The sequence below is a fragment of the Mercenaria mercenaria genome, chromosome 6, assembly GCF_021730395.1.
Source record: "Mercenaria mercenaria strain notata chromosome 6, MADL_Memer_1, whole genome shotgun sequence".
In the NCBI taxonomy this organism is placed as follows: domain Eukaryota; kingdom Metazoa; phylum Mollusca; class Bivalvia; order Venerida; family Veneridae; genus Mercenaria; species Mercenaria mercenaria.
Window position 1 is genome coordinate 17,921,205 of NC_069366.1, and position 27,432 is coordinate 17,948,636.

General features: G+C 35.4%; 1 protein-coding gene across 3 annotated transcripts in view; it reads right to left on the reverse strand.

Moving 5' to 3' along the window:
• Nucleotides 1-463: 463 nt before the first annotated feature.
• The window catches only part of LOC123549523 (programmed cell death protein 6-like), a 32,846-nt gene continuing 5,877 nt past the window's right edge, over nucleotides 464-27,432 (reverse strand). Inside the window, exons 2-6 of one of the 3 annotated variants that reach the window (XM_045337681.2) lie at nucleotides 17,788-17,849; nucleotides 17,036-17,080; nucleotides 15,638-15,796; nucleotides 13,578-13,687; nucleotides 464-4,994 (exon numbers count right to left, since the gene is read on the reverse strand). In XM_045337681.2, coding sequence (XP_045193616.1) covers nucleotides 4,893-4,994; nucleotides 13,578-13,687; nucleotides 15,638-15,796; nucleotides 17,036-17,080; nucleotides 17,788-17,849 — 478 coding nt within the window. In that variant the 3' untranslated portion in view covers nucleotides 464-4,892. Of the gene's footprint in view, nucleotides 4,995-12,324; nucleotides 12,435-12,467; nucleotides 12,578-13,577; nucleotides 13,688-15,637; nucleotides 15,797-17,035; nucleotides 17,081-17,787; nucleotides 17,850-27,432 lie in introns of all 3 variants that reach the window. The other 2 variants (XM_045337680.2, XM_045337679.2) reach the window with 2 other exon arrangements.

A 27,432-nucleotide genomic window follows, 5' to 3' on the forward strand; every position in this document is an offset into this window, starting at 1 on the left:
CATTTATTTATCTATTTGGGTTTTACGGCGCACCAACACAGTATAGGTTATATGGCGCCAAACAGGACTACAAATTTTGGTTCCACATCTCATTTACATCGTAATAAAAACATGAGGTATGAAATCAAAATTTGCATACCTGCTGGAATCACAGAGTTACTGCAAAACCAAGTGTTAACACCCAATTAATCACCTCAACTGAGAGACGATTTTGCCAGGATACTAAAAACAAGTACAGGGTATTTCTGACCAGTAGTTTTGGAGAAATTGTGGACGATGGACGACGGAACATCCATCTATACTAATAAATCACCCTGTAAACAAACAGCAAGGTTCACACAATATTTACCCACTCTGGGTCAGTGTTAATATTCCCCTTTTTGGTTTTAGGACATTTTTCCCGCACTTGAACCACAGTGTTTATGTGTGCCTCAATACTTCTGAAATGAGGCAGAAAGTCCCGTTTTCAGTTTTCATATTTTATTAGTAATTGTTTTCTACATATACATGCGTATTGTAATTATAGATAGCACAGTAACATGAAAAGCACAGTAAATTAACAATAAATCACATTGTGAGTTTCACACAATGATATGAAAAGTAAAAACTAAACACAAAAGCACTTTAGTATAAAAAATGAAGATAATGCAACATGCACTTCTGATGTTCAATGTTTCTAAAAAAAAAAATCAATCCAAAGCTATTATCATGTCTCTTTACAAAACAAATCACCATTACTTTGCTTCAAATGAGAGTTAACAAAAGCTCAATCTGCATGCAACAGTTGTAAAGTCTTCCTACACCACTGTCTGAAGTCACAGATTAAATTCTTGACTGGTCTGGGTATTTTGGGTTTTTTTTTTTTTTTTTTTTGCTTATTTCTGAAATATTTGGCAATGATTAGAGTTGTCATTTAAACTGATTTCAGGACACAAAACAGTTATTCAGTTACTTAAATGGCATACAATATTTCTAGACTTGTGTATCAGTAGAGTTAAAAAAAGATGCGTCAACAAAACATGTCTTTCTTCTAAATTAATTCCTGCGTAAATAACAAAACTGGAGATTATGAGATTGTCTTAAAGAAACATGTTTAAGAGGTAGACTTAAATGGAATGCAATGTGACCATAAAAGAAAATGTTATTTTACTGCTTTATGATAATGGTACATGTAGTTAGTAATTATTTCTTATATATCAGTTCAAGTTATTTCAGTACAGTAAGTAATAAATGGTTATATACAGTGCAGCCTCCGTATAGCAACACTCTTTGGGAGATAGAAATATTGACTGTTGTGTAGAGGTTGTTTTTCTGGAGTGGTAAATTTGGTAGTATATTTCAGCTTAAGGAAATTTTGATGATGTTGTTATAGAGAGGTTTTTGCTTAAGAGAGGGTCGCTCTGGAGAGGTTGTATGATGTAGTACAAGTCATCACGAATATTACTGTCAACGAAACAAACAAAAATTTAGTGGGTTTCAAAATGTGTTACAGGACGCTCAAGTACGTGTATAATATTGTATTAAACACCAATCTAAACAAAGTCATACTTCAAATACAATCTAAAATAAATTTTAACAGCACACTTATATGTACATGCAATTTGATATGACAAAGCTTTTAGACAAAAGAGTGGTTAAGAATTCATAAGTTTGTATACGTGCGTAAAGTACATCCTATCTATCTGCCAATAATATCCAAAGGTCATCAAACAGACAACACTGTCACTTTCCAGCTTATGATGGTGGAGGAAAATCCTAGGTGCCTCTCCAGCCATTATTTCAGGTACAGGAGGGCATCTGGGTAGAACCATAGACTTGTAAGCCAGCTGGATAGCTTCCTCAAACAAAAGAGGTCTACACTCCATGTGAGGTTTCAAACACACAGCAGTCAGGGGCTAGTATTTATTTATTTATTTGGGCTTTACGGCGCACCAACACAGTACAGGTTATATGGCGCCAAACAGGACTACAAATTTTGGTTTCACATCTAATTTACATCGGAATAAAAACATGAGGTATGGAATCAAAATTTGCATACCTGCCGGAATCACAGAGATAATGCAAAACCAAGTGTTAAGACCCTACTAGTCGCCTCTTACGATCATGCAAGGGTAAGGCAGTGGTTCCAATTCTTTTCATACATAGATGGATCCAGAACCACATGGGGCGTCAGGGGCAAGTAATCTGAAGTCTGAGACCTTAACTACTCGGCAACATAGGCCCAATATCATAATTTAATGGCTAAGTATATATTGATATGAAGCTAAGCATTTATTTTTCTCACATTTTTCTGTAAGACATGCCTCATAGAATAGCCATTTCCTGTAAGACGTGCCACAGGGTATAGCCATTTTTCTGTAAGACACTCGAGTATAGCCAGTTTCTATAAGGCACGCCTCCGTGTATAGCCAGTTCCTGTAAGACACACCTCAAAGCATACCCAGTTTCTATAAGACATGCCTAATAGTATAGCTAGATCCTGTAAGACATGCCTCGGAGTATACCAAGTTTCTATAAGAGTATACAAAGTTTCTGTAACACACACCTCAGACTATAGCCAGGTTCTGTAAATCTCCCAATTTGTCTTCCTGATTACATCTTTTTACCCACTTATTACAGTACTGGTTATAAACAAAATTTAAGCTAATAAAAAACTACAGCACTGCATATAATAAAATGTAAGCAATATATGGTTCTTATAAAGAACAAACCCTATAAGTATGTTCATTCAACAATAAATTAAAACAACAACACTCAGAAAGATATCGGCATGTGGAGCAAAAGTGTTATTGAAATAAATATACAAGAAATAAATACTTGGTTTCGTAACACCATGCACTCTTCTTTTGCATTTTGCAGAAGACACTCTCTTTTCTGCAGGTTTGGAAACATTTTGTTGCTGTATTTTTAGTTTTGTAACATAGTGGTGGATTATCTGTGATCATAATATATATTTATGGACCCTGTGCCAGTACTAACCTGTTCTCAGCAAGTGACTGCCAACTTCCCCACATGAATCTGAGGTGGAGGACAAACAATTTCAGGCGCGTTACCTTTTATCAAATTGTCAGGGAGAACAGGTCTTGCCCAAAGATCGAACTCACGACCCCACGATCCTTAGATCTGCTTTCTCCCTATTGAGGCAACCAAGCAGGGTTGCTTAAATTATTAGATATTGTAATTATTATCATATGAACCGTACCCTGACAACCTAATACATAAACAACAACAATATGTGTTAACTTTGACATAGGTAGTGTAATGAAGTTTTTTCTATATTTAGAATTAAACAATTGTCATTTCTGTTTGTTCCTCACAACATGCCCTAGGCTACAACAACAAGACTAAATCCTCTGTTAACACCTCAATATCATTAACACAGGATAATAGTGTTTACTGTGGGTCAGAGTATTTAATGCTGTAGTACCTCCTGCAATTATTTCAGGCACCTATGTGTAACTTAAGACTACTGATCTTGCACAGGCAAGGTAGGTGGCTTCCTCAATGTTTCTATATTACTGTGAAATCATTAATATTCGTGGGGGACTAATTTTCGTGGATTTCGTGGATGAGTCAATCCACGAAATTTAATCCCAACGAACAAGTAAAATTCCCATTCATTTTATGTTTAAAAGATGAAATCCACGAATTCATATCCCCATGAAATTGCCGTTTTGACCAAAACCACGAAATTTCATGCCCACGAAATTAAATGATTTCACAGTAATTAAACTAGCTAGACTGTGACAAAAGCTTGGTTCTTATTTGAATCATGTTCAATACTACTTCCTGAAAAACAAATACTGATGTCACAAAAGGTCAATACATGACCCCACGATGGCTAAAAAATATGACCTCCAGGTTGAGCAGTCTACACTTAAATTTACAGATTACGGCTCCCCTATTCCTTACTCTGCTACCTCAACTGACAACCTGGGCCGGGCTTGAACCCAGAGGTTAAAGGTAAGTGAAATTAATGCAAATCTTAGAACAGTGGCTTAGCCATGTACATGAGAATGCTGACATTTATTTTGAATAAGACAAACTTTGATGATTACTAAACAACATTATTCAATACAATGAAATCTTTCAATTTTAACATAATCTGTTCAAGACGTAAAGGGAAAAAATACCTTTAAACAGAAAAAAATATAATTAAAACTTCAAAAGCATATTCCATTATTTTACAATGATGTTACATTTTAATAATAATGCTGAAATATGAGCTTTTAAATCTATTACATATTGTCTGGTTTTTACCATAGTTATATTACAGGTGTATTGTACATAGTATCAACAAAACATCATATGTATGTATTCCAAACATTAAAGAATAATAAATGTATATTTCACTTTGGTGGGAAAAATATTTGTACAATTTACAAAAAAATAAACCTACATTTTTTTAAAATAGATTATCAATTGAAATACAATTCATTCAGCCAAGCCAAAACTTTGCACAAGTAGAAAAACAGAATCCTGCTTAGTAGTAAAGGACAGAAGTAATTGTATTGGTAATCAATAAGAGCATATACAACACAGAACTATTGCTTTGTGTCTGTTGCGCCTGACTAACATTGAAGAACACAGTTAATAAGTTAACATTAAGTTTTTACTGGAACCAGGTAAAGCATTTTTCCATCTATTTCACAGACAATGGGCCCGGAGTGATTTTATAAATACATATTGCAATATAATTAATGTATCAAATGTTTTATATCACATTTACATTTCTTTATGTAACTTAAAGAAGCATTTTCAAATCTGGAAATGTGATCTTTTAATATATAGCATGTAAATAAAACCATACATTCTTTTCTTCTTAAGACAATATACATGAATAACATAAGAAAGTGGATAAGTAAATGTCTGAGCATGTTCAAAACACTGCTTCAACTCTTTAAACTGAACACAAGTGACAAGAATTGTTCGTATGTAATGGTCACCCAGCCATCTTGATCTGTGTCGTGCTGTCTGAAGGCACTCGTCAGAGTCTGTAACAGAAAACATATTCTTCAATTAACTGAATAAAACTCTAGGTCGGTTGATATGGGCATCTCCTTTCTTTGCTGACTGTGGTTGCAGACTCTATCAAGTTTATTAAGCAGGAAACATTTACTTTAATTCAAAACTACCTTATTAAAGATTTTTATCACATGTTTGACATCGCAGGAGTGAAATAAAGCTATTACATAAATTTGATAATACACTAGTGTAATAAAGCTTTGACGTCAATGTTGTTTAAAGTATCGGAGACGTTAGTCAAGTTGACTTGTTTATAATAGTTAAAGAAAGTAGAATCTTTTATGTTTCGGCTTGAAAAGCTTACATGTGATAAAAAGAATATTATATTTGCGACTTTCCACACTGAATTTATTAAACTCGTTGAATAAAATCAATATGAAAAGACCCTCATGTAATATCTTCTATATAACAGTGGTGCATTGTATGAACAAAATCCAAAGTCTGATATATCTTATGAAAAATATTCAAAGTTCATGTTCTGAAATGGCTAGAAATGAGCCGCGCCATGAGAAAACCAACATAGTGCATTTGCGACCAGCATGGATCCAGACCAGCATGCACATCCGCGCAGTCTGATCAGGATCCATGTTGTTCACTTAACGGTTTCTCTAACTGCAATAGGCTTCAAAAGCGAACAGCATGGATCCTGACAAGACTGGGCAGGATGGTCTGGATCTATGCTGGTCACAAACGCACTATGTTGGTTTTCTCATGGCGCGACTCAAATGGTTCTTGAATAAAGACTTGATCTACATGTAGCTTCCTTCACAGTGAAACTATAAGAAATGAAATGTTCAGCTTTACAATTTGTCTTTGTTTTGTTTGATTTTTAATTCAGGTGACATAATTATGGTTCTATGCCGACTTTACTGGCGGGGGAAGGCATTAATGCCCATTAGGACATTATTTCACCACTGGGTGGGCACCTGACTACAACCACAGACCCTGCAAGCCAGAAAGATGACTTCCTCAAATGATAACCCAAGCAGAGCTTGATATTATAAGTCTGCAACCACAACAATTCAGCCATGAAAGTACATGAAAGCAAATGTAGTTTTATAAATTCTATCTGCTTGCCTAGAATATCAGTCACCAGAAAAAGTTGATGTACTAATACTTTCCAGTCAGAACATACAAGAAACAGTTACTTCCCTTTATCTTCCCTGTAACAGCTATAAAGTACATGTATAATGATTTAACATACAATATCAACAGTATAACAATACTTCTGAACAAATGATGGTGATGAAATAAAATCAACACTGGACATCTAGTGAAATCAGTTCCATCTGAATATATTTAGACATAAATAAGTAGACTTCAATATATGTACAACTAAAATTTAATATTAACGGACATAAATGGAAGTAAACATAAATACAAGTAGACATAAATCTTCTACATTAGATGCACCATAATGGTTTTATTCCATCACATATGTCCATCCTACATCCTGAGGATTTGAATTTGTGAATTTCAAATTTTGAACATAAATGAACGAAAGTTTTCTTTTTTTCACTAGGATTAAAGTTCATGGACTGAAGTAACCGTAAAATCTGCATAAATTATCATAAATATTAATGACTTAAAATGCATATTTTTCAAGTTAACTTGCTCTATAATACTTTCAAACAGTAGTTTTAATTATGATAATTTAAGATCAATGAACCAATCTGTCAAAAACTGATTTGCATAAAAATGTGATTTCTGAAACAAGTTATGTAAGATTATGCTAACTAAAAGGAATAGACAGTCTAAACTATACTGTATCTAACAGGTAAAGAATATCAATTCTGAATAAAAATTTCATTCAAAGTTGGTCTTACTTTTTATATAAACATAACAAGAGCTGTCTCCATAGGATGACACATGCCCCCGATGGCACTTTAAATGAATAGTTATGGCCGATGTTCGAGTTTAGGACCTTTGACCTACGGAGCTGGGTCTTGCGCGCGACACGTCGTCTTACTGTGTCAAACATTTATGCGTAGTTATTTTAAAATCCATGCATGAATGACAAAGATATGGACCAGACACACCCATCAATGCACTATCATGAAAAAAGACCTTTAACATCTAAGTGTGACCTTGACCTTTGAGCTACGGACCTGGGTCTTGCGCATGACACGTCATCTTACTGTGGTACACATTCATGCCAAGTAATTTGAAAATCCATCCATCGATGACAAAGATATGGACCGGACACGCCCATCAATGCACTATCCCTTAATGTCTAAGTGTGACCTTGACCTTTGAGGTACGGACCTGGGTCTTGCGCGCGACACCTCGTCTTACCGTGGTACACATTCATGCCAAGTTATTTGAAAATCCATCCATCAATGACAAAGATATGGACCGGACACGCCCATCAATGCAATAATCTTTAATGTCTAAGTGTGACCTTGACCTTTGAGCTACGGACCTGGGTCTTGCGCGTGACACGTCGTCTTACTGTGGTACACATTCATGCCAAGTTATTTGAAAATCCATCCATCGATGACAAAGATATGGACCGGACACGAAAAATGCGGACAGACCGACAGACAGACGGTTCAAAAACTATATGCCTCCCTTCGGGGGCATAAAAATATTGGCATACCTTGAAATAAGCTGCACTAACCTTACATTCTAAAGTTTTATGAACAGAACGTGGCAATGTATACTATTTGAGCCGTGCCCTGGGAAAACCAACATAGTGGGTATGTGACCAGCATGGATCCAGACCAGCCTGCGCATCTGCGCAGCCTGGTCAGGATCCATGCTGTTCGCTAATAGTTTCTCCAATTCCAATAGGCTTTAAAAGCGAACAGCATGGAGCCTGACCAGACTGCGAGGATGCGCAGGCTGGTCTGGATCCATGCTGGTCGCATACCCACTATGTTGGTTTTCTCGTGGCACGGCTCATTTCACACAGTCTGACATCAAGCACTGTTTCATACAATGTCTGACATCATGTACAAATTCACACAGTGTCTGACATCATGAACTACTTCACACAATGCCAGGCATCATGAACTATTTCACATCATTATACCTCACTTTGTCTACAATGATAAAATCCTATTACCGAGAAAGAGGTATTTTTACTATCAAAAACACTCTCAACCTTGTTGACACGTGACCAAGCGAAAGTGACTGCCAGCTAGGTCATGTGACCGCGCTGATATTTTGAATGTCATAGAAGGGCAAATAACTCCTTCAATTTTTTAGCCAAATCATGAAATGATTGCCTCCCTTGTTCACATATTGTAGTGATGTCACTATTCAATGTGTACACAGGCGATTCAGACGAAAGATGAAACTGTTAAATTAAAAACATTTTTTAACTTTTTATGTACTTAATTTTGTTTGGTATAATTAAACAAATATCATATGGCAGCGTGTGTGACAATGATAATGTCAACCCTCAAAACAGAATGTCACCACTTGGCTTTCCCCTCGGGTGACATTCTGCCCTTGGGTTGACAATATCAATGTCACACAAGCTGCCATATGATTATTATATACTATGTCTGGCATCATGACCTATTTCACACAATGTCTGACATTGTGTACTATTTCACACAATATTTGACAATCATTGTGTACTATTTCACCCAAAGTCTGACACTGTGTACTATTTAACCAAATATTTGATATCATGCTCTATTTCAAACAATGTCTGGAATTGTGTACTATTTCACCAAATGTCTGACATCATGTACTATTTCAAAAAATGTCTGACATTATGTACTATTTCACACAATTCACATGAACTTTTTTTACACAATACCTTACATTGTGTACAATTTACTTTTGTGACAAATCAAAGTGAGTGCTTAGATTAAATTAAACAATTATCAACAACTTGTTTGTACAGTGAGTATTTGTTACACAAAGTTTTATGCAAAAGCTTTGGAACTGCTAATGTTAACTCTAACATGACTTGATTTATTTTCCTATTTAACAAAGAAGACCAAAACTGTGTATTACGAAACAAAATCACTGTTAGTATGTCACAATTATTACAACATACTACACAACATCATTGTGACACGTTTCAAAATAAAACCACACAAAACAGGAAAATATTTGTTAAGTGGTGAAAGATGTAAATAATAATTCTTGTTATCATGTTAGAATCAAACAGTATATCTCAAACACTGACTTGCTCTTGAATAAAATCACTGTTTGTTATTCAGATACATATTATTATATCACGCAGGCTTCACCCTCATAATATAATTCCTCTGCATCTGAACTCAAAACAATGAATTTATTCAACAACAAATACCAGTTTGGGGTATGTTATTTCTTAAGTAAAGTTCAATATTACAATATCAGTGAAGGTTATAACCTGTTATATCATATATCGAGGGCTTAGAGCGAAACTGGTCTATCTGTATATAGAAATAGAAGCAGATAGACCAGTTTCGCTGTAAGCCCTCGATATGCATGACTTGGTCTTTTTTGCAAATAGTCAGGTAAAGTTGACTATTCTTAAACAGCTTTAACCCTTATCCTGCTAAATTTCTATAATGAACTTGTCCATCTTTCAATTTGGACAGTACCATTAACTGTTAAAAGGGGTGTTTACCAAAAAGATACTGACTGAATGGCGAACAGTGCAGATCATGATCAGCCTGCACATTCATGTGAATTGTGTGAAATAGTACACACTGGTCGCAAAGGCATAATAAATCGAGGGTTAAACCTAACACAAAGTCAAAGGCAATGTGACATTTGTGTTTCAGAGCTCCAGATAAGCTGCGTACTTGCGTATTTACACAATTAAAATTGCAGAAAACCCAACTGAATTCATAGTATGCGTAATGAAACGCAAGTAAAATTCCTAATACCCAATTCGTAAAATATCGCTTGCGTATCGCATTTTCCTTATTACTAGAACGGGTATGAGACTTTAACGCTAGATTTGACTGACTGGTTATACATTTACGCAGAACAGGTTGCAATTTATCGGAAAAATCACAGGACCATTCAGTCGGCTGATTGGTGTTATTTGGATACTTTGTAAACAATTTTACGCCGATAAAATGTAAAAGAGTTGAAGAATAAACATTGTTGCAGCACAAACTAATTAGTGGGATATTTTACTGTTCAAGAATGACAGTTATCTGTTTGTGACGATGTAGTGTCCCCAATACTGGATGATATCTTTTGGGAGAATGCATATTGTGGTGACCACATCATTCGGGATATTGTGGATGAACTAATTTCCGACTTCATTAAAAGCGAATAAGAAAACAACAGTATGGAACATTCATTACAATTTTAAATACATTTTTGCATTTAACATTGAAGGGCACCATTAGGGTACTTAGCTACTTAAGTATATAGTTAATCCTGTTCAATGATATATACCATGTAAGCAAAAAAATTCTCAATTGTTAGTGCGAGATTGGTAAAATACCCAATTGGTTTTAACAAATACCCAATTACTTCTGAAAAAGGCTGGGTAATGATATTATTTTTACCCAATTCAAATTTCGAATACCCAATTCAGACAAAAAGTGATGGGTAAATACCCATTTGCACCAAAAGCTTATCTGCAGCACTGTGTTTCAAGAAATCACTGATGCAATCAAACTCCAATTTCTGTCAGCCAAGGCATGTGAGAGAATTCATGCACATACAGAACATTTTATGCAAAAACATACATCACTTTTGAAATCAAGCATGAGTCATGCTTTGTAGAGAATAAGACCAGGAACACTTCATGTCACAACATTTAGTTTATACTAATTTATTTCAGGCCGATTGTGAAACAAGTTCTACAACTAATATTAATCACTCTCGACACCTCATTCCTGATGGAATCAATCACCACAAGGGTATGAGAGAAGAGGCCAGTTTCCCTTTTAATGCTGTGCGCCAAGCAAGGGAGCTACCAGTACCATTTTTCACATCTTTGGTATGATGCGGCTGAGGATCGAACCCACGACCTCCCGCACTCGAAGTGGACGCTCAACCACTAGGCTATCGAGGCGGTTACATTAGAGCACACCTATAGATAATAACATCATGTCACTCCATTAGAACATAAACAGTTAATAACCTCATGTCACATCATTAGAGCACTGACAGTAACCTAGTGTTAACACTAGAGCAAAGACAGTCAACTGATATCATGTTACCCCAAAGGAAAGACAGTTAATAACCTCGTGTTAGATCATTACAGCATAGGCAGTTAATAACCTCATGTTACACCATTAGAGCACATAAAGTTAGTTAACATGTAACATGATACCTGTTAGTTAGTTTTACGGGTGATGAAAATGAAATAAATCAAATTATCGAAACTACTGCATTTATCACTTTGTCCGTAAAAATACCTCACCATATGTCTACTTTTTTTACAAAGTAAAATCAATGAAAATGTGTAAAATGTAATGCCTTGAATATAGGTTTGATATATACAATACAGTTAAATGCTTTCCAAGTGCATCTGGCTGAGCAACAGTATTTCATGGTAAAATCTCTGATCCATGGTGAGCTAGAGATATAAGTCTTTCAAATGACAGACAATCTTGCTTTGGTGTCATAAATGCATAAGTTATAATTCAAACAGATGAATACTGATCTCAAACTACAAAGTATGCCCATGACCTTTTAGCTAGGGCGCTGGGTTTAGCACACAAAACATTGACTTGTTATGATACTATTTGTGCAAAGTTATTATGAAATCCACAATGTTACACTTAGTCGAACACAAACAACTGTTACTACTTTTAGTTTACATTAGAAAATTGACCAAAGCATACAAAACTGGAAAAGAAACTGACAAAAAAACTTTAGACTTCTCAGGTAAGACCTTTATAAATGACATTAAAAACTGTTATCACTTTTAATCAACATCAATAAACTGACAGTTCACTAGCCAATACTGACCTTCATCTTTAAACTGGTAAGATGGTTTTTGCATGAGACACCAAATTTTGCTACAGTAGTAATTTTTCACAATTTATTTCGAAATCCCACAACTCACAAAGAAGTTCTTAATGCTTTAACCATGCACAAATACAACAGATATGGACAGGAATAACCTTGTATGCCCCCATTTTTTAACAATAGGGATATAAACATCTCTAATTACTCCTTTTAAGACACTAAAAAAGCAGTGACTCACTAGAATTTTAAGAGTTTGTAATGGTCAGACACAGTATTTCGTAAGACATCAAATACATTCCAGAAACTTTCAGACACACATGCACATAGAAAGATCTCCCTAATCAGGTTTTCATTCCCTTCTTGCAAATAATACAAATCTTCCTGATATAAAAAGACAGAATGGCAACATACCTGCATAACACAAGAACATTGGATAAAATCGTCAAACGATATCTGCCCTTTTGCTGTTCTGTCAAATTTCCTTACCAATATATCGTAAAATTTGTCTGAAAGCTTGTATCCTGAAAATTCAAGTGTTAAAATGTACAAGTTACCTGCATGCAAACTGCGCATTGAATAAAGTCATCAAATGCTACTTGACCTCTACCCGACCTATCGAACTTCTTCACCAACACGTCATAAAACCTGTCCGAGAGTCGGTACCCTGAAAGTACGGGAAAGTATAGACCATGCAACATCATGCCTTTATAACTTTTAAGTCTGTATTAATGGGTTAGTTAGTTAATGCCAATGGTGCATCAGCAAATAAGTCTCGGTCACTTCTTCACCTAGTCATCAGTATCCACTGTAACTTAAAGCATCTTTGTTTAAAATCTCAATCTGTCAAATTTTCATAAAGATTATTCTTAAATCAACAAGTCAAACAAAATATCAACTTAAATTTGAGATAAACAACAGCATGTGTAAACTGGAACAAGGGAGCTCACTCTGATGTATGTTTTCTTAGATATTACATTGTATCAGAAGAGAAAGTAACTAACGTCTGTCCCACACATCAGTTTTATTTAATATATGTAAATATAATGTTGACTTAAATTTCTTGAAAAAAAAAAGTACTGTTATAATCTTCAAAGAAACAACATGCACACTTTTCACTTTTGTGACAGTTTCTCTTTCACGCTGAAAATGTTAAAATGTAATTATCTCCATAGACCATAATGCAGCATGATGCTAAACATTATTTTCAAATACAGCAGTAGACGCGGTGACATTGCTGAGATCATGCTTCAAACTCCTGTCATGTAGATATAACTTCCCTTATTACTTAGGTCTATCGTTTATATATTTTCTTTGGTTGGCCAGTTGGTTGATTGGTTATATATAGGTGTTCTTTATTCAGTAAAACCAGTTTTCAACCCATTTGTATGATAAAACAGGACCAAACCTATTTTCCCATAAAATGTTATTTTATAACCACCCAATACTCATAAACACGGATGCCTTTAATTAACAGGGACATACAGAATTAGTAGTGCAAACATTTGGACTGTGATTAATTAGAAGGCAAGCAAAAACAAGCTGAAACACTGCCTAATTTGGACCTCAATCACACTTCTGTGATAGCAACCAGGATATTATTTGCTGATCACGAACCATTAGTGTGACAACATTAAGGGGAAGTAACTCCATGCACACACTGTTACCTGCATGACTACACAGACTTGTATAAAGTCATCAAATGACACAGTTCCTCTAGCAGTACGGTCAAACTTCTTAATTAATATAAAATAAAATCTGTCTGACAGACGGTACCCTGAAATAACCAATTTTTGTATTGGAAACTTTATCAATACTTATTTCTAACAAGAGGGTCATGATGACCCTATATCGCTCACCTGTTAAACTTGGCCTTGGAATCATCAAGATAAACATTCTGACCAAGTTTCATGAAGACAGGGTCATAAATGTGGTCTCTACAGTGTTAACAAGTTGTTCCTTTGATTTGAGTGGGGACCTAGTTTTTGACCCCACATGACCCAGTTTCGGACTTGGCAAAGGAATCATCAAGATAAACATTCTGACAAAGTTTCATGAAGATAGGGTCAAAGATATGGCCTCTAGAGTGTTAACAAGCATTTCCTTTGATTTAAGCGGGTGACCTAATTTTTGACCCAACATGACCCAGTTTCGAACTTGGCCTAGAAATCATCAAGATGAACATTCTGACAAAGTTTCATGAAGATAGGAACATAAATGTGGCCTCAAGAGTGTTAACAAGCTTTTCCTTTCATTTGACCGGGTGACCTAGTTTTTGACCCCATATGACCCAGTTTTGAACCTGGCATAGGAATCATCAAGATAAACACTCTGACCAAGTTTCATGAAGATAGGGTCATAAATATGGCCTCTAGAGTGTTAACAAGCACTTCCTTTGATTTGAGAGGGTGACCTAGTTTTTGACCCCACATGACCCAGTTTCTATCTTGGCCTAGGAATCATCAAGATAAACATTCTGTGCAAGTTTGTTTCAAATCAAAGCATAAATAAAACCTCTAGATGGCTGAAAGGGCCAATATAGAAAATTTTACCCCTTTCAGGGGCAGTAACTCTAGAATCCATGATGCAATTTAGCCGGTTTTCGAAAGGAACCGAAATAACATTATGACTTAAGTTGTGTGTAAGTGTGGTTAAAGTCAAATGTAAAATGTCACTTCTATCGTGTTCACAAGGTAAAATGAACAAACTTTGGCTCTTTCAGAGGTCAATCAGGGGCCGTAACTCCAGAACCTATGATTGGATCTGCTGGAGTCATCATGGAATCCAAGATCTATTGTTGTTAAAGATATTTTGCAAGTTTGTATCAAATCAAACCATAAATGAAATCTCTATATGGCTGCAAAAGCCAAAATAGCAATTTTTGGCCCTTTAAGGGGTTATAACTCTGGAACCCATGATGGTATCTGGCCAGTTTTCGAAAGGAACCGAGGTATTATGTCAATACAAGTTGTGTGCAAGTTTTATTAAAATCAACTGCAAAATGTGGTCTCTATTGTGTTCACAAGCCAAAAATAGCAAATTTTGGCCCTTTAAGGGGCTACTACTCTGGAACCCATAATGAGATCTGGCCAGTTTTCGAAAGGAACCGAGATATTATGCCAATACAAGTTGTGTGCAAGTTTGATTAAAATCTGTTACAAAATGTGGCCTCTATCGTGTTCACAAGAAATTGTGAACAGACGGACGGACGATCACAAAAGCTCACCCTGTCACTACTTGACAGGTGAGCTAAAAAAACAGTTTGGCACTAAAAACAGATACGATTATGAGTATTCAATTTTGTGGTAAAAGTCAAGACATCTGCAGTGTTCACAAAAGACGGCCAATCTTTACAACATTGAAAAATAGATTTTGTCTTTGTTTATTGTAAAATGTCGTCCTTTACCAGGCCAGATAAAATTTCACCAACTATGTCAGGCTGTCACACATTTCTGATCTGTGACTCCTGGCTAGCTCAATACGTGACTTTTAGTTACATCAGAACATGTCAAATTACTTGAAGATAACTGGTTTTTAGTGTAATCCAAGAATAGTGGTTTACCGATTTTCACTGTCATTGTCACTTAGAGATCACAACAAACATTTAAACAAAGCACACAACAAATAGATCAAACACAATTCTAATGAAAAACAAAAAGATTGAAAGTAAGCAGTTTTTCACAATAAATACATGTTGTATTATTTAGTAACATTAGTAAAAACCTACCAAAACTTGTTAAAGCTGTTTTCAGTTCATTTCTATCAATGGCACCAGAGTTATCTCTATCGTAACTACGGAAACAGTTCTGCCAATCTGTCACATATTTCCATAGTGATGAAAATTCCTGGAAGTTTATGGTGCCGGAATTATCTCTGTCAAACATACCTGCAACCATGACATACATCAATTTAATTGAGCCGCACCATGAGAAAACCAACATAGTGCATTTGCGACCAGCATGGATCCAGGCCAGCCTGCACATCCGCACAGTCTGGCCCCGTGTTCACAAAACATTTTCAGTCTCAACTGAGTTTGATAATGAAACCTTATTTGTCATTTACATCTAAATAGCATGTTTAAAGCTAAATTTTAAGTTAATAACTATTTTCAAATGGCTATTCAGTATTGATGGTCAGTCTCAGTTGGAATTTAACCTTGAAGTTTTAGTAAAATTGATACTAAAATTTCAAACTCAAACTCAGCTGAGACCGAAAAATGTTTTGTGAACACGGGGCCTGGTCAGGATCCATGCTGTTCACTAACAGTTTCTCTAATTGCGATAGGCTTTGAAAGTGAACAGCATGGATCCTGACCAGACTGCGCGGAAGCGCATGATGGTCTGGATCCATGCTGGTCTCAAATGCACTATGTTGGTTTTCTCATGGTGCGGCTCTAAATATGGTAAATTATCTGACCTAAAAGATATATATATCTAAACATGTTATGTGTAGTCAAACTTTCAAGGAAACATAAAACAATTTATGTCCATTTGTGTTTAGTTACACGTATACATTTTGTCATGTTCAAAGTTAAGATTCATTTGCATGGGAATTGGTTTTCTGTTTCAACAAAATTTACCAGCATGTTTTTTAAAGAAAACTATGAAGCAACTGATAGGTGGGTGGGAGGGGTTACAGTCCTATGGCCACTTTTTTAGTTCTGATGTTGGCTGAAGACCATAGGTACCCCTTCAGGCATTATTTCATCATGGCAGGCACCTGGGCAGAACCACTCACCTTCTGTATCACTATGGCAGCTGAATGGCTTCCTCACGTGAAGAATTCTATACCCCAAACAAGATTTCGACCCCGCTATAGTGAGGGGCAAATGACTTAAAGTCAATAACCTTAACCACTCAGCCATAGAGGCTCCAAGCTAATTTAACCTTAAGCCAGCTGGCGGCAAGTGATTCTGCCTTTGCGACCAGTGCAGACCAAGATCAGCCTGCACATCCGTGCAGTCTGATCATGGTCTGCACTGTTCGCTATTCAGTCAGTGAATTTCAGTGAACACCCCTTCGAATAATAAATGGTACTGCCCAAATTGAATGATGGACAAGTCCATTTTAGAAATTTAGCAGGCTAAAGGTTAATAGACAGGGATGATGCAACTGCTGTTACTTACCTATCATCAATCTGACAGTTTCTGGATTGAATGGTGTCCATGTTCCTGAAGTAAAATTGTAAACTTGAAATAGGTTTCAATTGAAACTATTCTAAGACTGTGGAAAAAATGCCCTAGACAGTACAGAATTCAGAATCCTAATACCTTGTCATAAGGTAATATATCCAATACGATCAAATATCTGATGTTTCCATTAATTACATCCTTTGCTCACATAAATTACAATAGTTTTACTTTCAACTGTCAACAACATATATCTACTACAACATACAATGGTCTACAAATAAGCCTATTTTCACAGCTACTTGTTTATTGTTTATTAACCCTTAGCCTGCTGGCGGCGATTGGTTTTGCCTTTGCGACCAGTGCAGACCAAGATCAGCCTGCACATCCGTGCAGGCTGATCATGGTCTGCGCTGTTCGCTATTCAGTTAGTAAATTTTCAGTGAACACCCCTTCAAATAATAAATGGTACTGCCCAAACTGAATGACGGAACAGTCCATTTTAGAAATTTAGCAGGCTAAGGGTTAAAAGTGATTAAGTCTTATTATATTCACTGTAAGTTCACAGGAGATTGTTACCAGTAAGCCTTAATGCAACTTGTAACAGCCCTGGAATTCCAACTAAAAGTCTACTTTCTAAAGCCTGAAAATCAGTGAAATGTTCTTTTTCAATAGGGTTATTTAAGGAAATTCTGGCAAATAAAAGCCTGAAATCAGGACCCAGTCCTGTAGTCAGTTTTGGAACATACCATTACTCAAAGCTTGCCCTAATTCTGTTGCAGTTATCTGTCCACTTCTATCTTTATCCACTCTGTGAAAAGAAAAAATATTTTTAAGCTCTCTACCACTACAATAGTAACATAGGTGTTCAGCAAAACTGAAAATTTTGTATCAATACATCTGCAGTTAAATTATTAATATCCACAATACACAAATTTTCCCTAAAAATATTACAAAAGATTTCAGGGTTATGTTTTGGTTAAAATTATGGATATTCTATATGTATCATATGATATTTATAGTTAAATTAGGAAAATGTGAAAGTGCTTAACACTTTTTCATATGCTTTTGGAAAGTAACATGCTTTATCTCCATCAGTAAAGAGTTCTGACGATTTCAGCATTCTTTTAAACAAATCAAACAATCAGAACCCCAAAGAATTTTGAAGGTCAATAAATTATCTATAACCTATGCTTAATGCATCGCCAAGAGTAATTTGAAGACTTCAGTGTAAATGGTATTTATAGAATCCTTTCAAGAAATACTACTGACCTATGACCTCCAAAAGCGACCTTGACCTTTGAGTTAGGTTCTTGGTGTTGCGTATGTCACATCACCTCATTATGGGAAACATTTGTGCCACGTGATAATAAAATCCCTTGATGGATGGTACAATGCTTCAAAGACCTGACAGGAAAAAAGCCCTGATGAACTTAGACCCCTGAGTGTGACCTTGACCTTTTAGCCAGGGGTCTGGGCTTGCATATGACTTGTCCTCTCATTATGGGGAGCATTTGTGCCAAGTAATATTTAAATCCCTAAATGTTGCAGACCCAGGACACAAAATCCGGATGAACAAACTACCAGACCAACAGACAGATAGATAGACACTGCAATTACTATATACCTGATTCAAGGGTGGGGGCATACAAGGTGGACACAATTCATGAAATTATTGGTGCCAAAATTATGGCCCTTGTGTCATATGATGTGGGTGATGATGATTGCAGAACACCTATTTTAAGTTTGGATCAAAACCATTCAGTAATAACAGAAAAAGTGTGTCAAAACTTTAACCAAGGTGTGGACATCAAAGTGAAGGCGGACACCAGGTCAAGTAGGATAACTCTCCATATATAATTCATAAAGTCTAGCAATAACAAGAACTGTCACGGGAGACAGCATGCTCGACTATTTCAATGCTGGTTAGTGAAACTGGGCAAATCTGAGAAGCTGGAGCTGTCACTGGAATGTTTAATTACTCCAATGTGGATGAAGATATTGGACAATAGCTTAAGTCTGTGTCAAAAGTATTTAGTAATAACAGAGATAGAGAAGTGTATCAAATTATCAAGTAAGTATGAAAGGGACAGAATTCATGGAAAATTTCTGAAAAAGTAATGCACCAATGTCATATCATGTGGCTAATAATGTGAAACAACTATTTGAAGTTTGAATCAAACACATGAGATAGAGCAGACTTTGAACCTGAAATTCCAGTAAAAAGGGGGCATAACTCATAGCATTTTGGTGCCAGCATCATGAACATTGAGTCATATGATGTGGGGGGCCATGTGGAACAACCGTTTTAAGTTTGAATAAAATCCATTCTGATTCAGTAACAAAAGAGATATAGCGTAAAAGCATCAAAATTAAACTGAAATTCCTTGAAATAAAAAGTCTTTTTAAGGGGACACGAGTCACTATATCACTAAATAGTTGTGCCAGAGTAACGGGCCTTGTGTCATATGATAGGAGGATGATGTGGAAGAACTATTTTAAGTTTGAATCAAATTCATTAAGTAATTACATAGATAAAGTGAAACTGCAACAACATTAACTTGAAATTCTAAGTAGAAAGGGGACATAATTCATCAAATATTAGTGCCAGAGTTATGGCCATTGTGTCATATAATGTGGGTGATGATGTGGTAAAATTATTTTAAATCCGTTTGGTAATAACAGATATAGAGTGAATGTGCATCAAAACTTTAATCTGAATTTTTATGTAAAAAGGGGGCATAATTAATGAAATATTGGTGACAGAGTTATGACCCTTGTGTCATATGAAGTGTGTGATAATGTCCACAATTGTTTTACGTTTGAATCAAATCCCATCTGTAATAACAGAGATATAGTGAAATTAAACTGAAATACATAAAGTGGTATTGGCAGAGAGGAAACCAAAACAGGTGATGATTTCAAAATTTTGCTCTGACTTGTATTTTTTCGTGGTTTAAAATACACTGCAAATGATGGGAAACAGATTCTGAAGTATTTATAATCCTTTAATACCGAGAAAAACATGATCACGAATTTGATAGTATTACATTAATATAACTAGAGATGCTTTTGAGAAAAGCGCATGTCTCCCACAACTGCCCCTATGAAAAATGTTAGTTTCTCTAGATGTTTTAGACGAGTGGATCCAATTAGATGGTCTGGATGAGTGGATCCAATCAGTTATTCTGAAGGGCCATAAATCAAAAGTGCCTGGGCGGATTTGGCTAGTTATCGAACCTGGGTAAGGTCTTATGGCCAAACACATTTTGTTCAAGTTTGGTGAAGATCGGATGAGAAATTTTTGACTTAGAAAGCGGACAAGAGTAAACAGACGGATTTTTTCGGTAATTCAAGGGCCATAACTCTAAAATGCCTGGACCAATTTGGCTAGTTATCGAACTTGGCCGAGGTCTCATGGTCAAACACATTTTGTTTAAGTTTGGTGAAGATTGGATGAGAAATGTTCGACTTAGAGTGCGGACAAGAGTACAAGGCCGATTTTTCGATAATTCAAGGGCCGTAACTCCAAAATGCCTAAACCGATTTGGCTAGTTATTGAACTTGCACGAGGTCTCATGGTCAAACACATTTTGTTCAAGTTTCGTGAAGATCGGATGAGAAATGTTTGACTAAGAGTGCGGACATGAGTAAAAAGGCCAATTTTTCGATAATTCAAGGGCCGTAACTCCAAAATGCCTAGACCGATTTAGCTAGTTATCGAACTTGGCCGAGGTGTCATGGTCAAACACATTTTGTTTAAGTTTGGTGAAGACTGGATGAGAAATATTCGAATTAAAGTGCAGACAAGAGTAAAAAGACCGATTTTTGGTAATTCAAGGGCCATAACTCTAAGACGCCTGGACCGATTTGGCTAGTTATCGAACTTGGCCGAGGTCTTATGGTCAAACACATTTTGTTTAAGTTTGGTGAGAATCGGATGAGAAATGTTCGACTTAAAGAGTGCGGACAAGTTTTGTGACAGACACACACACACAGACACATACACACAGACTGGAGTAAATCAATATGTCTCCCACACCCAGGGTTGGCAAAAAGACGGGAAATACTTGTATTTCCCGGGACGCCGGGAAATACTGGTAATTCCCGGGAAATACTTGGGAATACTCTTCAGGCCTTACATTCGTTGTAAATTTGACCCAAAAATTTTATCATACTAACCTTAGACAAGATTACACTCCTTTCAAATAGTCCAATTATACACTCCAAAATACAGGGGAGGTGTTACTGCTAATTGGTGGATTATTGACAGATTCTATAATGATACAGAATATACAATATAGCCCCAAGCACCATATTTAACTATCCTATTGCACATGTTTGTTGCAAATAAAGTAACAATATTTTGCTGTAAAATAATTCCCACCATTGTGATTTCACAAAACAGTGAAAGAAATTCATCAGTCAAACCTCTGAGCATTTATTCACTTTCTCAAAATACATGTAATTGCTTTTTATTTTTCAAAAGTACTTCATTCCGCTTTTCATCCTGTGACAGTTAGCATTAATATGAAGCCCAAAGATCCTGTGTGGAATTTTTATGATATCATAGAATCTGATGATGCTTCAAAACACAAAGCAAACTGTGTGTCTGGAACTTTGTGAACTAGCAAAAAAACTTCTGGTTATGCCAGCTAGCTCTGGTGGCATTGAGAGAGTGTTTTCTAATTTTGCTGTCATTCAAACAAAACTTAGAAATAGACTTGGAGTGAAAAAAGCAGCAAAACTGGTGTTTTGCTTCCGCATGTTAAGGTCCAAAGAGGAATTGGACTGGTGATGAAGGAACTTTCATGGTCACCAGGGGTCTGACAATGGAATATAATATGATTTTTGCCATAGTGTATGTGTGCATGCAAATGCTAGTTATTTAACAGATATTTTGCATTTTTTTGTCAAAATAAACTGTTTTTTGCTGAAAATTTGAGTATTTCCCAGTATTTCCCACTTCTGCAATTTTTAGGAGTATTTCCCGGTACGGGAATTACCACCGGTGATTACCGCACCGGTAAAGTACCATGCCAACCCTGCCCACACCACTGTGTGGTGGGAGACATAATTAGCCATTTGTGCTTAGTAATGGAATATTTTATCAGTTTCATGTTACCTTTGGACTGAATGATTAGAATAATAAACGTATGCTTTAGTATTCTAAACTTAAATTGTGTTCAAAAATTTCTGAATTTGTTTTACTGCTAAAGAAACTAACAGTGACTATCGAAAATTGCCATAAAATTACATATTCAATATGTCTCCAACCAAGTGAAAGCTTTTACAAGAAAAATATTTACACAAAAACTATGTAATAACTTTATGACAACTAATCAGAGTTTTTCCCCAGCAAATATCATATACACTGGTAACACAGTAGCGTTACACAATGGTATCACAGTAACAGTACAAGTATACTGATTACCCGATCTCTAGACTCTGGGTCTAGAGGTAGAGGTCCAGTTATCGGACCCTAGACATTTCCATTTTCAAAAGTGTAAGGTACAACGTTTTTCAGAGTTAAATTTCAGAAGCCATTTATTAACTTTTTTAATAAATTACATTTACTTTTGCTTTATGAAACAATGAACATAAGCTCTGTAGAGCTTTTGAGCAACCCTGTTTTAAGAACAGTTAAAAACCAATTATACCTTACCCCCAGCAATTTGCCGGTACCCAATAACAGCTGGGTCGACTGAGGCAATCATGATAAAGTGTCTTGCCCAAGGACACACCGCAATGGTACTAGCCAGGAATCAAACTCAGGGCCATCACCACTGTAGGAAAGCGTCTAAGTCTCAGTCCATATAAACTACTGTAAAATCATTAAATTTCGTGGGCATGAAATTTCGTGGTTTTGGTCAAAACGGAAATTTCGTGGAGATATGAATTCGTGGATTTCAACTTTTGAACATAAAATGAATGGGAATTTTACTTGTTTGTTGGGATTAAATTTCGTGGATTGAGTCAACCACAAAATCCATGAAAATTAGTCCCCCACGAATATTAATGATTTCACAGAATCTATCTCTGAATACTGCCAACCCCTCTCGCGAGTGGTAAAGGCAGGAAATAAGTGCACGTAGGATTATTAGTAAATAGGTGAGAGAGAGATAAAACCCGACAGTGAGAACATGTCAGGAAAAGTGAGACTGGAAAAGTGTTCTAGTCATGATTAAAATGTTAATAGTGAGAAAAAAGTGAAAGGATAAAAAGTAAAAACACCGGAAGCCAGATTAATACTGCATTTTTACAACTGCCCGCTTGAACTGATCAAGATCGGGCAGGGTGGCAATGTGACTTGGGGGTTTGTTCCAAAGTACAATGCTGTGAGGAAAGAAGGAGTACTTGTGGTAGTCAAAGGAAACCTGTATTTGTCGTAGAGATAGAGGTAGTCCAAATAATCTGACGTCAGAACTGATTCTGAGATATTTTCGTGATAGGACAGAATCCCTCTCTTTACGTCAAAACCAGTAAAGACCTTTTCTGTGGTGAAAATAGATTTAGGTAAAAACACGATAAGGCAATATACTTAAGGCCAAAAAAAAATAATTACTTGTTTCCGCTAACGGCTCTGAAAAAAATAGGGTAGGTAGGTAGGCAAACTTTTTTTTTTTTAGTTGGGCATCAGACCATGTGAGAATTACTTGAAGATTCTTGTTAATATTCTCTCTTAAACTTTTTTCATATGTTGATTGTATTCAAGTGTTACTATAGTATAAAAGATGATTAAAAAGAGCATGATTCATTGTAGTTTCAGGGGTGTTAGCAGAATAAAACAGAAATCCTATAAAAAGGTTCAATTCCCTTCCCAGACATTTATTCAAGAACTGTTGCAAAGCAGTTTTTTCTGGAAGAGATTTATCACTTTGGATATAACATAGAAATATAAATGTTTGGAACTTGTAAATTTAGTATTATATATTTCTGTAAAGAAATCATCTCATGAACTACAGTACCTGTATAATAAATCAGGCCATCAGGAATAGCTACATGTTAACCCTTGTGGTTTCAGATATGTTCAATGTTTTTTCTCCCACACTTTTGTAGCATGAACTGACTATTATAAATTGTATTTCTCACAACCCCAAAAAGTACATGTATATAGTGCATTTACAAATCTGTGAAATTATATTCATATTAAAAAGAACAGAACTGAATTGTTGTTGAAGTGTTCCTGTTTTTTAATCCATACCGCAAAAACTTTTGATCATTCTGATTGGACGTTTGATAAAGCATTTCGTCAGTACGTAAAAATAGCAACCCCAAACCAATTTTTGAAACTTCTTATTTCACCAAATTAAAGAGCATGCATGAAGAAACGTCTTCAGAACAGTTTGAATTATCAAAATATCGTTTCTAGATCAAAAGTTACAGCATTTTAAGCGTCGTAATTTTCAGCCAATTTTAAGAAGTTTTCCTCCTATAAATCCTATATAAGCTGTCGCGAGACGACGGAACCAATTTTGATAATTATTTCAATATTTTTTACGTACGTTTTTTAGTCGTTTTTTTTTTTCAAATTTGGTGCTACTGTAATTTTTCCTGCTCTTTTCATTTATGTAATCCTTTTTGTGAATTTCTTCAGCATCAGTAGGTATAGATAAAAACAAAATAAAAGTTCACACATCTGCCAAAAAAAAACACTATTTTTGTATGAATGCATACATTAATTAAGTTTGAATGAAAAAGTAAAAACATTTTTTTCTCCATTGTACAAAAGTGATGAAAACTTCTAAAATGTTGTCTAGAAAATATAAGAATTAGAGTAAATTTAGAAAGTTTGCTAAAAATGGCTGAGATGACATTTTTTTCTAAATTCTGTAAATAGTTCAGTGCCATTATTTTCTTTTAATAAATTTAGCATTTCATTAGGGCTGTCATTGATTGGGACTTAGGCATATCGACGATACCGATATATATCAGAAGACAAATATCGATGATACATCGATATATCGATTATTAAGTTAGATTAACATCCTATTTGTTCATATGCATACTATATACCTTCCTGTAAATGCTATTTTTAGTTTTATTGCCTACTTTTCATATTACTGTTTGATTGTGTTGTATTTGTATTTATGAAAATAAAAGAAACAAATAAAAATTAATAAAATATTTCATTTTTGTTTTGCCTTCACTTCTCTTTTGCATTTATCTAAATTTACAACTTTGTAAGCTTAATTGTTTTTGAGGGTCTGAGTGTTTATCTGGATAGTTTTTTCTCTCTGTAAAATATCGATTTTTGAAAATGGGAATCGATAATCGATCGACAAAAAAATATCGTTGATACATCGATATCGTTTCTATCGATGACAGCCCTACATTTCATAGAACATGATGTTTATAACTATTTGACATAACAAAAGGAAATTGAATATTGCATTATTATTATCATGAATTCTAAATAAAGTACAAATTTCCTTAATTGAAAAAGTCTACCTTAAATTCATATCTGAAATTTACCTATCCGAAACTCATAAATTTATCAGGTGCACGATCGTAACGCCGTGAAAATTTTCATACATGTTTCGATTCTCTAGCTTTAATAATGCCAGATTCTTGCATCAGCTTGTTCAGATTTATACATTTAATTGATTATTTATTAATCTTTTGGAAAACAGTACCAATCTTGTAGATATTGGCGATCTTTTTACAATATTTTGTACGAGAGTTCAGAACGTCCGTGGGCAATTTATTTATTGAAATCAGCCGTATTTGAAATAAATTTCGAAGTAAATTTATAATAAAATCAAGAAATAACATATGACTGATGCATAAGATAATATGCTGAAAGAGGTTTAAGTCTACATTCGTGAAGTTTATCTACTTTTTTCACGCCGATTGAAAATTTTCAAAATGGCGGCGGCTTACAACAGTGCGACGCCTGCTTAAATTAGACGACCTGTGATTTTAAAATAAAGTTGCGACGGTCTAAATTACGATCGATTTTAATGTTTTTGGTATTATTTTAAAGCTAAAACGCTGAATTAATTAAATATGTACATGATTATACTATCGAACAGACAGATTTCCTACAGAATTCGCTGAAATTTGGGCAATCGTAACACGAATGTTTCATAAATTTGGCTACCTCGCTGTATTTACATGTCCGCCATAACACTCTGTGACTCAGTACAGCTGACAGTGCGGTTGGTCGTTATCGATCACGTGACACGAATCGGAGCCATGTAAAATGTGTGTAAACTTTAGGGTGCGTTGTTTAAAACAGTGACAAACTCGTGTTTGCTGTTTATTCACATAAACATCAATTGAATGGAAGGAAATAATGGATATATTCTTTCCAAGTATCTTAAAATTCCACTAATATTTTTGGTTTTTAATTCATAACTTTATCATGACATCACAGTACATTAGGGGTTCTAACTGACCAATCAGAGAGCTGCATTTTCGAGTACCTGCCAGTTTCCACTTGGGTATAAACGAAGTATATTTACAATGAACATATAGTGACTTAAGCAATTAATATCACACTATCGTAGAAATCAAATTAAGATTTTTCACTGCATATGCTCCAGATAATGCTACAAACAACAAAACTTTGAAGTTTCATCAAAATATCATATCGATTTAATACCTTTATTTTTGTTAAAATTTTGAGATTTTACACAGGGAGTCTATGATAAAGTCCGAGTAAAATGTAATCAATACCCAAGTGAAATTAGTATCATTCCACAACGTTTTGGACATGTTAAAATTATGAATAGTTAAAATGCGATTTAAAAATTGCCGCGTTGAATCGTCATGGAAGGTTCACAGGGCCCGCCCTGGCCAATAATTAGCTGTAGCCAAATAAAGAAAAAGCTATTAAAATCATATAAAAATATCAGGGCTCTCGCCAGGCTATTATCGCCTGTCGCGTGCGACATGCCTTCAGACTTTTGAGTTGTATATACGACATCCCTTATTTCCCCCATCATCCCTTAATTGCCATAGCGACATGTCATAAAATCATCCCAATAAACATCCCGATTAATCCGATAGTGTATTCGAAAAGCTTCCACGTGCTTACCCGATAGTTTAGGTAAAGCGATGCCAGTTAAGATAACCGATAAACCAATGACAGCTTCCTATGTGGAACGTGTGATGTATTCATCATAGCTCCGCCTTTAAATCCTTTGACAGGCGGTATCTTGTGATATGTACATGAAAGTGACTGTTTTCGCAAGTTTTAAGATTATACATGTCATTAGATATAATGACAGATGATTCAACAATCATCTGAATATTTTTCGCAATCAAGGAAAGACAATGGAAGGAATTAAGTCAAAAATTGTGCAACACGGTAAAATGCTTTTGAACAATTATCGCCGTAATATTAATGTTTTTCACATGTATGAAAAGCGTTTTCTCAGGCGGAATTT